Here is a 14563-nt window from a genome sequence, read left to right as displayed (position 1 = left end):
CCGGTCGTGTACCCTGTGGAGCTGCAGCCGTTCATCTCCAGCAGCTGCCGTGGAGTCAGTGGACGTTAGTGGTTATGGAGGAAGTGAGGGCGGATGGTCTGACTTTGACATTTAAAACCATCAGTCAACATTTATTTCTTTATACCACGATCACAATCTTTCCCAAGCATTAACCAAATTTTAGTTGCCTAATAGTTCACCAAACCGTAACCACAGAGGTGTCAGATGTCAGTGAAACACTCGTGAAGTCACAACTCACAACCAACCTCATAATGTGATGTCATAAAGACATGGCTGGATGAGTTTGGTGTGGAAGAACTTGACTGGCCCACACAGAGCCCTGACCTCAACCCCATCCAACACCTTTGGGATGAACTGGAACGGAGATTGTGAGCCAGGCCTTTTGGTCCAACATCAGTGTGTGACCTCACAAATGCTCTACTGCATGAATGGGCACAAATTCCCACAGAAACACTCCAACATGTTGTGGAAAGCCTTCACAGAAGAGTGGAAGCTGTTAGAGCTGCAAAGCTGTCTGTGTGTTTACAATGAGACGTCATTAAAGTCCCTGTTGGTGTGATGGTCAGGCGTCCCAGTACTTTTGTCTATATAGTGTATATCACTTTCTGACATCTTTCATGTCTTCACCACATCTCTTTGACTGATTGAAACACCACATTTCTAAACCGGTGGACTCACAGTTGGGGGTCTGGGTGGATGTCGGACATCCAGGACTGTCAGACCAGAGTCCAGGATTTGAATCCCATCTGTGGTTTGGTTTAGGCTTGTGAAAGATCATGTTTTTGATAGTATGGAACAAAAGATATTTAATTTTCATGTACATGGAATAAATGTTCCATTTTCAGCTCATCCTGACTGCCACAAACAAACATATTTCACCTGCTGTGATAACCGTAAGAGCTGCTGCCTCTGATCTTTGCCAAGTTCCAGCACTGACTCGAATCTCGTGACTCAGTTGGCTAATTTTAACAAGTCTCCTGGTCTGGTTCCGGACTGCAGCCTCCAACTGCTGCTACACCTTCGACGTTCATGGACAAAAAGAACCTCCTGTTGAGTTGTTTAAACGTTGGCAGTGACCTGCTGATCACCTCATTTGATCCTTCGCTGTTGTCTGAATACCTTCGAGCACGGCAGTTAATGTGTGAACTGTGGATTTACCGGCAGATGACGACATTTAAAGGTTTTTTCCCCCAAACAAATGCAGATGATTCCGTATTTTCAGTCATCGGATTTCATGTCACGTTTCTTTCACAGTGAATATGCACTTTTGGAATGAAACTCCTCGTCGGTAAACAACCACACACAGACCACATGCACATTCCTTTAGACAAACTGGAACACGAACCCACTTTAGTCCTTATGAAAAGCAGAACGTGTGCATGTGGGGGAAGATACGTTTACGTTTCTGAGGTCTGAGCTGAGACCGCCGTCCGGCTCCGAGTCCTGATTACTGTCAGATGTGGAGAAAACGGTCGACCGGCTTCACGCTCTGCCAGAAAACCCTCCTGATGTCATTTCCTTTAGGTGTTTTACACAAATACTGCGTGCTGATGTCATTTCCTGTGAAACCAAATTTCGATCAGTTTTGGGGAGGCTGTCATGTCGTCCATCTTTCTGCACGGCCATTTGTTGTAACGTGGACTGCGAGGAAAAACTATAAAGTTTTGATTTTATTTAACTTGAAAATAAAACTAACTAAAGCTTGTATATTGACGTTAAGTTAACGATTACTTAATTGCACCAAATTCCTGTATGGTGTTTTACAGGCCTGTGTGGTTGTGTGCACATGTTTTGCACCATTTTAAGCATTTTTTTGGTTGATTAATTATCTTTTGTCAGATGTTGTCCTGCCATCTGTCACTTGTTAAATTATCTTGTTAACAGAAAATCTGGAATGTGGAATAACCACAACATGCTGCAATTGCTTCATAGCTTAAAACAGGAAAGCAAAAGGACGTGACAGGATACCTGATCTGCTCTGTCCAGTTCTGCACCGCAGCTTCGTCCTCTCACTGAGCATCATTTGTCTCGTGAAGCCGTCCTCCTGTCGGGCAGCAAAACTGAATTTTAATACATTTCTTTCCCCCCACTGGAATCAAAACTTCATACGTCTCCAGAAGGTTTCATGTTGCATAGAAACCTGTCAGAATTGCCACTGCGTCATTTGAATAATAAATGGGCGCCGCTGAGAGAATCAGCGCTCTCCTCTGCTGGACAATTGGACCTCAGCAGATGTGGGGTTTCCGTCCCGTCAGCAGCGATATTAAACACAAACAACGGATCAGCGTCGCTTTAATCGCCAAGTGTAACAAATGTGCAGGAATTTGTCTTGTTGACACGGTAACCGCGTCGTATCCCCCCCTCACTGCCCTCTCCTACATTTCCTGCCGTCAGTCAGGCAGGTTGGCGAGCACTTTGCTTCTGATCCTTCTCCATCTGGTCTTCATTTCCCTCGCAGTGCATTTATCTGGCTCTGTCTCAGAGAGCTCTTATTTTCTTGGCCGATCCGACTGCCTGCAGGCCTCCCTCCGTTCTACAGTTACACCATCAGTAGTGAGTGACGCCTCTCTGTGAACATCAGGTCTCTGTAGCTTCACTTACTGCTGAATATAAGATGCATGATACACTATATAGACAAAAGTATTGGGCCAGCTGCCCATCTCACCAACAGGGACTTTAATGACGTCTCATTGTAAACACACAGACAGCTTTGCAGCTCTAACAGCTTCCACTCTTCTGTGCACTGGGGCACAGTCATGCTGGAATAGAAAAGGGCCTTCAGCAAACTGTTGCCACAAAGTTGGAAGCATAGCATTGTCCAAAATGTCTTGGTATGCTGAAGCATTAAGATTTCCCTTCACTGGAAGTCAGGGGCCGAGCCCAAACCCTGAGGAACAGGTCCATGAAGAGGGGTGTCTGGATATTTCTGTCTATATAATATATCTAAAGTACAGCGATATTTTCTGCACATCGCTGTAGTAACTCAAACAATGTGGTCAGCTGGAATTCACTGATGCAGACGTTTCCAGTGACAGCTGATCCGATGATGAATGAATGAAGCGTCCGTGGCTGGAAGAAAAAGGAACATGAACATAACCACGAGCGTACATGAAAACCACTCGTGCAGCTTAATCCACTCCTCCATCCAAATCATCACTATGTGTTTCACTATGGGCACATTTTTAGCATGAATTATACCAGAGAAGGTGATGGATACAGTTTCGCTGCTGATGCTCAGCTTCTTCTTCTGCTCTGTTAACAGTCGTGCGTGATGTAGCTTAGACCTTCGCTTTGTGTAGCCTCATTTTTTCGCTGCTAACCAGCTGATGGAAACGCTCTTCATTTATTTCTTCTTTTCGGAACATTTCAAAGTTTGCTTTAAATTCACTTGACGATCAGATGGACACGGTTCTCGCTGAATCAGATTGGACCTGTGGAACAGCCTTGCGTTGCATACAGTCAGAACATTGTGTTGTCATGAACTTTGTGTTAGCTGTCACCACTCTGTACTGTTACTTTTATAAAATGAAACACGCGTGACTTTTCTGATGATTTTCTCAACAGGAAGGTTCAGTTAGCAGCTCAGACCTTCTATTTTCAGTATAGTTTAAAGGACTGTTGTTGTTTTATCCATTCAAGCTAGCGGGGGGCTAAACCACACATCCGGTCTCCGAGCAGTTTGTTACCCGGCAAGCTGAAAGATTTTGGCTCCTGTAGTTATTGATATTTGTTATCATCAGAGAGTCACAGTCACACATCTTCTCACTCCGCCTTCTTGTCTTCTTAGTTCTTTAGCAGTTAGATAAAAGTGATGCCTCTGGTCTGTTTCCACTTCAGACGAAAATGAAAACAGTCTGCAACCAGTTAGTGCAACATTTGGCATGAAAACAGTGAAAATGTTGTTTGACGTTGGTGACTTAACAGTATTGGTAGCAGCCGTCGGTCTACGGGTCCACCGTCATGAACACCTCAGACAATGTAAGTGTAAATGTGGAGATCACGTTTGTTGCTTCACCTCCGTGGTCTGACTGTGAAAGTCGACACCACGGATGGAGGATGGGGGGCCGTGGGTTAATCACACCAGCCAATTGGGGGGGGGGGCTTCTGATGACAGTCACAGCCAATTAGCTGTCAGCCAGACTGCTGCCGTGGAAACCGTTACCAGGACGGAGCAACAGGGGGACCTAATTGAGTCCAAATGGTTGTAATTCATGAAGTTAAGGTGAGGCACGACTTTTACCCAAAGCTTTCTGTTGCTCCAGGCTGCTGCTGAAGCACACGTGACTTTTCTGATGTTTTTCTTGGCGGGAGGTTCAGGGTGGCAGGTCAGGCCTATTAAATTCAGTATAGTGGGAGTCTTTTCTTCCCTCCCCATTTATAACTTTATTTAGTGAGCTTCCACAGACATGTGCTTAAACAGTGACTTTAATAATCAGTTCTAATAAGTTTTTGTTCATCAACCAATTTATTAATCAACAAATTATACATATCAGCTGTCACCTGAGTCATGATGTCCGTCACTGTAGTGATAATATATGAGGTGCTGTAAAACATAAAAATTGTTGATAAAACACCTCATAACGACATTAGTTGTGTCTTCTTTGATGGGCTGTCAAAACCTCAGCTGTCACGCGGTGGAAAAGTTTGAGTCGCAGGGGGTTTCTTTCAGGGTGTCGGCTTTCCTAACAAAGAGGAACTCAAGAACACATCCTGAACACGACACGCCTCAACATCTGCAGAGACATTTGGACGACGGGCTGAGCGATGCCCGTGCGCCTCGGAGCCAGAAATCAGTCGCTCAGTAAACTGTTTACAGTGCAGCTCGTAGCCTCGTTCACCTGAGCGGAGAGCTGCCACACTGTGTTTACGCTCTGAGAGATAACACACACACACACACGCTGATTTATGATCCGCTGTGCCTTACTATAACACACACACTCCTGTTCTGCCTGCTGCAGCGCAGGCTCATTTGCACAGGATTTGTCATGTAAATACTGTCACTTCAACTGACATTCAAATGCACTCCCGGCTGAATGTAGGTCAGTCAGTCAGTGGGATGTGTTTGTGGCCGGCGGAGATTAGTGCAAAGGGTTTGACGAGCAGCACAGGGCAGGTGACGCCAAGCCGACCTGACCTTGTCTTTTAAAGGAACGGCTCACCCAAAAGTGTAAATTCAGTTGTTATCTGCTGACAGAAACTCTGCTGAAGTGTCTGAAGCTTCACAGACAGCATTGCAGTCTTATCCTAAAGGTTTCTGTAGTTCATGTGCACGTGTGGGTTTAGTTGAATGGCGTCATGATAAAAGTGTCTTCATGTTTAAGTCTTCACTGTGTGTCTGCTCCGTAGGTTCATTTGCCCTTTTACAGCTTCTGCTTTGTCATGTTTATACAGACGTGAAAGTAAAATACTCAAACGCCACGTCTGGTCCTGAAACAGTGATGCTCATTGGTTGGATGGCTGAGCACACAGTGACACACGCAGTCAAACACACTTAAACACTATCAAAAACACTTTCAGACAGCAAACAGGCCTGCAGCCACGTGGTTTCAGGTGAGATCTGCTTCGGGCCACAGGTCCGTCACTCTGAAGGTTTATCAGAGAGAGCTGACGTTACTGTGACACGGGACTTTACGACCCATTTACAACTTTGCACATATGAATGAGGTCACGGTTTATTAGAGCCAAAGTTGAGCCACTGTTTGGTCTGCCTTTCTTCCACTCGGGGCTGTTGTGTGTCTGAACGCAGCCTGACGCCGCTGCAGTTTTTACTCCCATGCAAGCCTGTAGCCACGGAGTCAACGCTGAGGGCTGAGCGAATCCGCCTGTTCATAAACAAACAGGATGGTGGCAGCCATGATGGCAAATCAACTCCACAAAGCCACGAGTCACGTCACAGTAGGCTGACGCTGCAGCAGCATAACATTCAGCAAAAAGTGGTGAGAGGCCCTCTGGCAGCACTACCTGTGCTGAGACCAAAGTTAAATATTTGTCATGCGTGTAATGATTGAATTTCATGACTGAAGTACACTGGAAGCTGAGTCTTTTGTCTCTAACTGTTGGTGTGTGGAAAATACATCAAGGCAGCAGAAGCTGTTTCCATTCAGCTCAAACTCTCCACACAAACGAACCTGCTCAGATGAAACCTGCGCTGGCTTTCCTTCCGTGCTCCACACATCGGCATGCGTTAACCTAATTATCGTTATTATGGCTGTAATTTGAGTTCACCACTGAACACGATGTCATGGCAGACGATGTCTTTTCGCCCTCTAATACATCCAAACTAAACAAACTAGTTTCGATTAACCTCTAAGGAGCGTTCTGTTTCTAACTTATCTGCTTGTTGAGGCTAAGCTCCTCCCTAATATAATAAACTGGAATAGCACTTTCACTAACGGTATTAGAGCTAATGAAACGATAATAAACAGCTACAGATGGAAGATCTAGTCCTGGTAGAAACAAGCGAAATGAGCGGGAAAGTGTGATTAAAGTGTGACTGACAGGAGACTGACAGCACGGTTTGCTTTCAGACGCCATCCTGTGTTTTTGTGGTCAGTGAGGCCCGGCGGAGACGAACTGAGTAAGAGAGGAGCGAGATGCTCTGCAGAGCGAAATGTCCTCCCGTCCTCTCTGTCTCTTCCTCCTAAATGCATTTCGTCTCCTCATCCTCCTCCAGGCAGCAGCCACTCACATCCTAATGTGTGTTATGGGAACACAGTGCACTGACTGTAATGAGATCTTCACTTCAGCTGCAGGCTGCGCGGACCGAAATGTTTTCGTCTTCAGAAATCTGTGATCAGGAAGTGTCACTTATGTTTCACTTTTCAAATGAACCAAATGTCTTTCACGTTTATAGGTTTTCAGTTTGGGATTTTAAGCTCCTGTAATCAAAGGGGCTGATGGTACATTTTAGGGTTTGTGCACAAAAAAGGGAACCAAATTTGGAAGTGATCATCAGGAACTTCTCCAACCTGTGAATGACCTTCCTGTGTTTTTTAAAGTAACAACTAAGGAACAAGTAAGATTTGTTTCGCTGCAGCGTAAGCCTGAGATGGAAAAGCTTTAATTACAGCACATCACGGTTTTTACGCTCGAGTGAATGTTCTGCAACTGCTCAAACCTTCGCCTCCGATGATGGCGCTGAATATTCCCGACAGCAGTGACTTCGAGAGCCCCGATGATGCTGCAGTAACCTTTTCAAACCGAGGCCGGTGGTAGGAATATCCAGTCGTTTTCTCTGTGCTGCCTTTTTCCCAAACTTGCCTATTTTATCCATTAGTCACCACCGCAGCACTGAAGCTGCTGCCAAGACTTCTGGCTTCACAAGCTTCAATTTCAGCATTTTGGTTTGTTTTGCTTTGAACTTCTGAAATCCGAAGCTACTTTGGAAAACGTGCACTTTATTTTTCTGGTTGTGGTGGTGGTGGGGGCGTGAAGAGAAAAGGTCAGACCTGTTAAATGTGCTGCTGAGCTTTGCTGAGGCAGATTCTGTGTGTTGCCCAAGTTGCGTTTTCGGATGCTTGTTTTGTTTTCCGGCATCCACCGTCCGTGGAGCTTAGGCCGCAGAGATGTTTTTGATTATTAACTGACAAGTCATGATGCACAGGTTCACAGATGAAATACTGTAAATACAAGGAATCGACTGATGCGTTTTCTTCAGGGCCAATAAGGATTATTAGTAATCAGGCAGACCGATAACCAGTGTTTGGAACTGACTCGTTGGCTCGTGCTCGCAAAAGGGAAGGATGTAAACATTGACGGCGTCCTGTGTTGTAAGGTTAGCTAGATTAGTTAGCTTAGTCAGTGTAGTTAGTGAGCCCCTTGTCCATTAGCAGAGGTGGAAAATTGTCATAATACCAAATTCTGTCTTTACTGATTTATATATCATTTGATATGTAAGCCTTTGTGTTGACAAGCCCACCAGTCTGTAAAGCAGTTGCAGTTACTAACATGAACATGGCGCACGTTTTCACATCACCGCGTTGGTGAAAATGGGTTTTACGTATTGACTTTTTCATAACATCTCCACTCTTTGATTCTGTATTTTAGCTTGTGTTCCTAACACTTTCCGTTCTCCCTCCTGGTCCTCAGACGTACATTGGTTCCATCCTGGCGGCGGTGAACCCTTACCAGCTGCTCTCCGGCCTGTATGACCGTCCGGCCATGGAGTTGTACAGCCGACACCACCTCGGCGAAATCTCTCCGCACATCTTCGCCATCGCCAACGAGTGCTACCGCTCACTGTGGAAGAGGCTGCAAAACCAGTGTGTCCTGATCAGGTAGGTTACGGTTGTGGTCTTTGAATCAAGCAGGTTGAAGTTGAATCAAACTCAAATTTTCAAATCCCGTAAGAGGCGGAAAAAGGCCTCATAGTTTTGCTGACTTGAAGGTGACGACCCAGTCAGGATATCCGTACCTTTCTTGTCGGAGGTTACATCGAGACCTTTAATTGTCTGTTTGAAAAAATAGTGTTGTGGTCTTAAGCTCGCTCTCTACTCAGTTTGCCAAACACTTTGGTCAAGTTTCAAGTCCCCCGGGCAGTTTGGCTTCAGCTCTGAGGATCTGAACGCCACACGCCACGACACACACAAACACACACACTCTCCTTCTATCTGCATCCTCTGTCGACTGCTTTCCTTCCTCACATCCTTCCTCTTTGATTTCAGCTGGACGACTTTCACATCCTCCATTGTTTTGTCAGACAGACTTCAAAACAAGTTATTTTTATGTCTAAGAAATGAAAATGTTTGGACCCCGATTTAGCAAAAGAGCGGATGCAGAGGACATGACAGGGTTCGACACAGCAGGAACTGTTGTGTTTGTGGTCATCGAGGTATCCTCAGTACGTGGCCAGTGGACTCGGTTCATTCCTGTGTGGACGTGGGGATTCTCAGACAGTCACAGAGGAAGAGAATTATGTAAGAGCAACGTAATCTGATGGGTGCATTGTTGTTTCCAACAGTGGGTCGTTTTAGCTGTGTTTACATGGGCACTAATTCTCCTGTAACCATCTCAATAAGAAGAGACTGATCGGATCCAGCCCTGTGAGAAGGAGTTTTGAATGTGTTTGATGGTATGATCAACAGGTAAATGTACGTGCCTGATAACCACGGCAACACTTAATCTGATCATTTCTCTCCGGGTTGAATAATTCTATCGAGTTTCGGGGAGCAACAGACTGTGGGACCAACCTACCCTGTTTAAAGATTGCAGGGGAAATATATTCTAGAGGTTTTCACAGGGACCGGAGACCCGACCCATGACCCAGATCCAAGTTTTATACATCCAGTTGGCTCTAATTTGGGTCTGGCCTTTGGGTCTGGCTCTGCATGAGTTCGATTCCCAGCTTTCAAATAATATGTGGGTTCCGGCTAGTACATTTCTGAGGTTCTTTTTGAGTTCAAGCACCAGTTTTTCCATCCTTGAAGGATTCTGTGCTGCTGAGATTGCATAGAAAACATAGTTACAGGCAAAATCCAAGTCTCCAGAATCCCCAAACTGAGTTGAAAAGATGTCATTTACACCCTTTCATAAGCCGAACCCTTCACTGTAGCCAGTAAACTAAAAGCGTTAGGGTTAAGGTTAGGGTTAGGGTTGCACCCTGTCCAAGTGGGTGGACGAGCTCGAACGTGTGCTAATGCTGTGTAGATAATGTCGTCAATTCAATTTCAGATAACAGAGCTTCTGGAGGCTTGAATTGGATTACTTTAATCAGAGATTAGATCTGTTGGTGTTGTTGCATTGCCACAAGACTATCGAGTCAAAGCTGCCACAGAACAAGTTGTTCTCTCAGCGTTTGCCTGAATCATCAGCCTGAATTCCAAAGTGAGACTGCAAAAGTGTGCAGAGTGTCCCATCTCTGCAGCTTCAGATACCAAAGACCAGCCACGTCACTCTAGTTGCTTCTCCTTCTGCAAGAAGCAAAGCATTAAACATAAGTTAAAAACTGTTTCGAGCTGTCATATGACCACCCTTTGTCCAGAGACAACAGCACTCACCTGAGGCCGACCTTGTCTTCTCTTGCGTCTGGTGGCATAAAGCTGACCCTTTCAGCAAACATGGAGAGGTTGTAAAACCACAAGTAAAGCAGAATAAGATAAAAACACAGCTTGAGAGGTTTAGTGGGGGCAAGCTGTGAGGTGCTGCTTCAGGCAGTTTTCTGACAATTAGCTGGCATTAGTTTACGGGCCTGTTTGGTCCTGTTTCATTGGCATTATGGGTAATGAGACCCACGTGTCCCATTTTAACAGCATCGCCAACAACCACCTTTCAGCAACATAAGCTGGTTTGAGTTTGTGAGGAAAGCAGAAAGTGAACAGTGGCTTTGCTTTCATTGTTAATGTTATGAGAATTGTTAGTGTGTGTCCAGCATTGCAGCATGAAAGGGACCACAGACTTAAATTGAGTTGAACAAGGACAGATAGATCACCATGAAGGTTGCCCCCCTGAAATGCTCAACATCATCAAAGCGCACAATACATTGAGAATATTTTAGTGCTTTTTCCAAAAGCAGAACATGGCGGTTGCTGGCTTACAGGGGCGTGTGCAGAAGGGGGGGCCAGGGGTGGCACTTCCCATTATCTTAAATTATAATCAACTATCCACTCAGTCTACTCTGTTTTAACATCTAAAGGGGTTTTGCATGATAATTCAGGCTCATTAACCTATACAAATATCATTACGGGTTGACCAGGTTTAATTTAAGCACATTATTTGAGCTCTGCCGTGGGCCCAGTTTCTTGTTCAGGCTCAGTTAGTCGTTTTCTGGTGTGAGTTGCCTTCGTCTTTCTGCTCAGAGCACAGGAGGCCTTTTGTCCGGCAGGATGTTGGTCGGTAGGAAGAATACGCAGCAGGGCGTGCATAGCGAGGCGTAAACACAAACATGTCATGTTGTCGTCGGCGAAGGCCCCACGCCTCACAATGCCGCCATTCTGTTGAGCAGAGACGTATCAGTGCCATGGATCTGCTGTGTGTTTGCTCTGAGTTCACCAGCAGCCTCGTCGCTCGTTACTTTTCACAGTTTTTTCTAATTTCCTTCCCTAAACTTTGTGTGTTTTTCAAACTACACCACAGACTTTTCAACCACTTCTGAGGGCCTGGAATTCATGAGGACACTTAATTTACCACAGAATCTTTAACTCCAGAAGAAGATAAACACCAATCTGGTTGTGTAGTTTTTCCATGACAGCAGCAGCACACGAGACCAGAGAGGATGAACCACAGACCGCAGTCGTGACCTGAACTCTTGTCTCGGCTAAAACACAACCTGATGCTTTACTGTCTGTCAGAAGGGAGTAAATGACACACCGAGCCTCCCAAGACACACACTGAAAGGGTTGATTATCCACTTCTAAATCTGAGTATCTGCATCCTCCAGAAGATTTCTAGAGTGAACATTTCATCTTCCGACCGTGGGCTGTGTTGTGGTTATTCTGTTCGGCTGGTTATAAAGTTAAAAGGTTTCTAAATTGATAAAGCAGGATATCAGATGGCCTTTTCCAAACGCAAAAATAATAATTTAAAAATAATTTGCCCAGAATAAACAGCTGGAAACTCCAGCTTCCTCTCTGCTCTGATACTCTGAAAGCAGGAGTGCTGGACCTCCTCTGCTGCTGCTGCTGCTGTGGGTGATGGATGTTTACTGCAGGGTGGAACAGCAAGTGTTTGTCCTGAGGGCTCATCTGTGTGGGCATCAGGATGGAAGCTCCGTCAGGGCTGAGGCTGCACTGAGCTCCAATCAGTCAGAGGTCGAGTGTTAAATAATGTTCAATCATTTTCACTCCACTTATCCTCCATCTGCCAACAGTGGTTCAGTACTGCTGACTGCAGGCTCTTCATTTTCTGCTTTTTATTGCCAAACATGCAGATTTTTTCCTCTGCATTTCACACTCCTGTGGGGCCAAACTTGTTGTGTTGTATGCAAGACCAACCTTTAGCCACAGTCACAGCTCACAAAGTCCTGTAGCAGCAATAGCAGCTCAGAAAAACCTGCTCACCTTAGAAAGTCAACAGGGAAAAAGCTTGAATTTATGCTTTCATTTTAATTTTCAGTATAGATGTGCCTGCTGATGACGTTATCGTCTAAGTTCAGTTACTTACTTTTTTCCTTTGATCAGAGGCGATGAGAAAGACTTGCAGGAAAACAAACTTTAAAAAAAGCTCATGTGTGCAAACTGACGCTTCTGCTAGAAACTCCACAAAGCGGAAATGTTACAGCCAGGTTTCAAGCTTGTAAAGTTTGTGTGTTTGATATCTCAAGTTGGATTTTAGGATCACTTTAACACTCGCTGCCGCCACAGTACGTGGTCTGGTTCACAATGATCACACACACAGCGGACCCTCGTAAAACATGTGACATGGCAGCACCCCCACCCATACGGAGAAAGGATCACTTCATGGTGTGTGTGTGTGTCTGTGTGTGTGAGAGAGAGAGAGGAAGAAGAGCTATAAATTGCAAGCTGGCACTTTCAGGCGAGGCAGGAAGCTTTCTCATCGGATTTAGGGATTGTGGGTAACCAGATCCAGGCAGAGGGAGGTGACTGAAACAGGAGCTGATGGAAGAGAAGAGGAGGAAGAAAACACAAGACATCTGCTCATTAATGCTCACGAATGCCACTTTGCATTTTCACTGATGTGGATACCTGCTGCATGGTTTTAATGGACCCCCTTTGCTGCAGATTTCAGCAACAGCTTGTTTGAACCGCCAGTGATGAAACTCCCAGAAATGCCATCGTGGCGGATTTTCTTCTGGACTATAAAGCAACAGAACAGGAGTCTGAGTCAGACTTCTAATCTGTGTTTTTATTACTCTGCATTTGGGTCTGCTTTTACTGCTTTCAGCATCTTAGTTTGAGTGTTGGGAAATCCCAGCACAATAAATATTTCAGACACGCCGTTCACAGTGTTTGTCCCTTTCTGATGCCACCGTGCACAAATTCAGCTCCATGAAGACCCACACCCAGTTTGAAGTGGAAGATCTCGACTGAGCCCCCGATCTCCGCCCCATCAGCACCTTCGGGATGAACTGGAACACCGGCTGCGAGCTGGACCAGATCAGCCAGCACCAGTTTTGAACTTCATCAATGTTCTTGGTGTCTGAATTGAGAAAACTCCCGACAGGAGGTTCAGCGCCTGGTGGAAAGACTAAAACCTGGAGAGTGTAGGTTTTAGAATGAGACGTTTAAAGGAACAGTTCACTGAAAAATTGAAATTCAGTCATTGCTTGAGCTTGTGCACCCGCTTCAGCCAGGATGTGCACTACTGCTCTTCCCACAGTGAAGATTTAAGCACAGAATATCTGAAACCCCTTCAGGGCTGATGTTGTTTTGACTGGCTGCTGTTGTGTCCAAAACAGCTCAGATTTGATTCAATCATAAGGCTCAGTTTTATCCTGCACAGCCGCCAGCCCCTGACCTGCTGACCCCAGAGGCGGGTGTGAGGTCAAACTCAAGACTCTCCAGCCTTGTTAATCACTCAGGCATGTGTGGGGTCACAAAAGCCCTGCAGCAAAGCCCTGGGAAAACATACCTGAGAGGTTTTCTCTTGGGATTTTGCAGGATTTAACTGCATCATCTGCACTGTGAGTTAGATTAATAATCTGACTAAACTGTGACCAATGGAAGGAATGCATCACAGCAGAGGAAGAGAGCAGGAAACACGTCTGATGATTTTGGTTTAAGGTGTTGCATGAGACGAGTGGTTGTTAAAACATTTTGTGAAGAACATCTGTGTTTGTTTTTTGTGTTTCTTAATGCCTCACATAAATTAGAGCTGATCTGTTCTGAATTACAGTCATGCATGAGTTAGGATGAGTTTCAGTGCCTAAAAGCGAAATAGTTTTTCTTTTTTTCATGGAGTACAGATCACACTGGATTCTTGTGGTTTGGTGGACAAACCAAACACAGTCAGTGTGTGTTTTTTTCGCTCTATCTTTAACAAGACCAAAGGCCTGAAGTCACAGCTGCAACACCCGACAGACAACAGGAAACATAATCATTGAGTGGATGGGAATTCATCTGAAGTACATCAACAGATGCATCGTGCAGATGGAAGAAGAACTGCAGCTTCTGCAGCCGTGATGTGCCGATCTGAGCCTTCGAGGAGAGTCGACATCGACACAAGGAAATGGCGACACGTGTCAACCCCGAGATATTTCAAGATAAGACCGATAAAAGACACTTTAAACAACAGAGTCCAGTTGCATATGTGTTTAGGCAGAGAATTCCAGAGGAGACACCTCAGGTCTGGCACTTGGTCCTGGAAGATGTGGACCTGCGGTTGGAGGCTGTGGGAAGGAGGCGGTGAGGTTCATACAGAAAACAATGGGTGTGGGTGTTTTGACATGCATCACACACCACCAGCCTCTTTTAAGATAATTACCTCCAGTGGGACAAAAAATATGCAGTGTGAGCCTGGGCTGTAGCAGAGCACATGTTGTAAGCTAAACCAAGAAGGGTAGATCCTCTGTACGGTGGCCCTTTTAGGACATCTCAGACTAAACTTGTCAGCTGCACATCAGTCTAAGTTGGACTTCACCAGCCACAGC

General features: G+C 45.3%; 1 protein-coding gene across 2 annotated transcripts in view; it reads left to right on the top strand.

Moving 5' to 3' along the window:
* Window positions 1-14563, top strand: part of myo10 (myosin X) — a 95296-nt gene that overhangs the window by 41024 nt on the left and 39709 nt on the right. For both annotated transcript variants that reach the window (XM_046407935.1, XM_046407936.1), the window contains one exon: window positions 8110-8297. In XM_046407935.1, coding sequence (XP_046263891.1) covers window positions 8110-8297 — 188 coding nt within the window. The remainder of the gene's footprint in view (window positions 1-8109; window positions 8298-14563) is intronic.

This window comes from Scatophagus argus, chromosome 13 (genome assembly GCF_020382885.2).
Source record: "Scatophagus argus isolate fScaArg1 chromosome 13, fScaArg1.pri, whole genome shotgun sequence".
Lineage (NCBI taxonomy): Eukaryota > Metazoa > Chordata > Actinopteri > Scatophagidae > Scatophagus > Scatophagus argus.
Note: the sequence above shows the minus strand (reverse complement) of the source record. Positions and strands in the feature narration are given on the sequence as shown.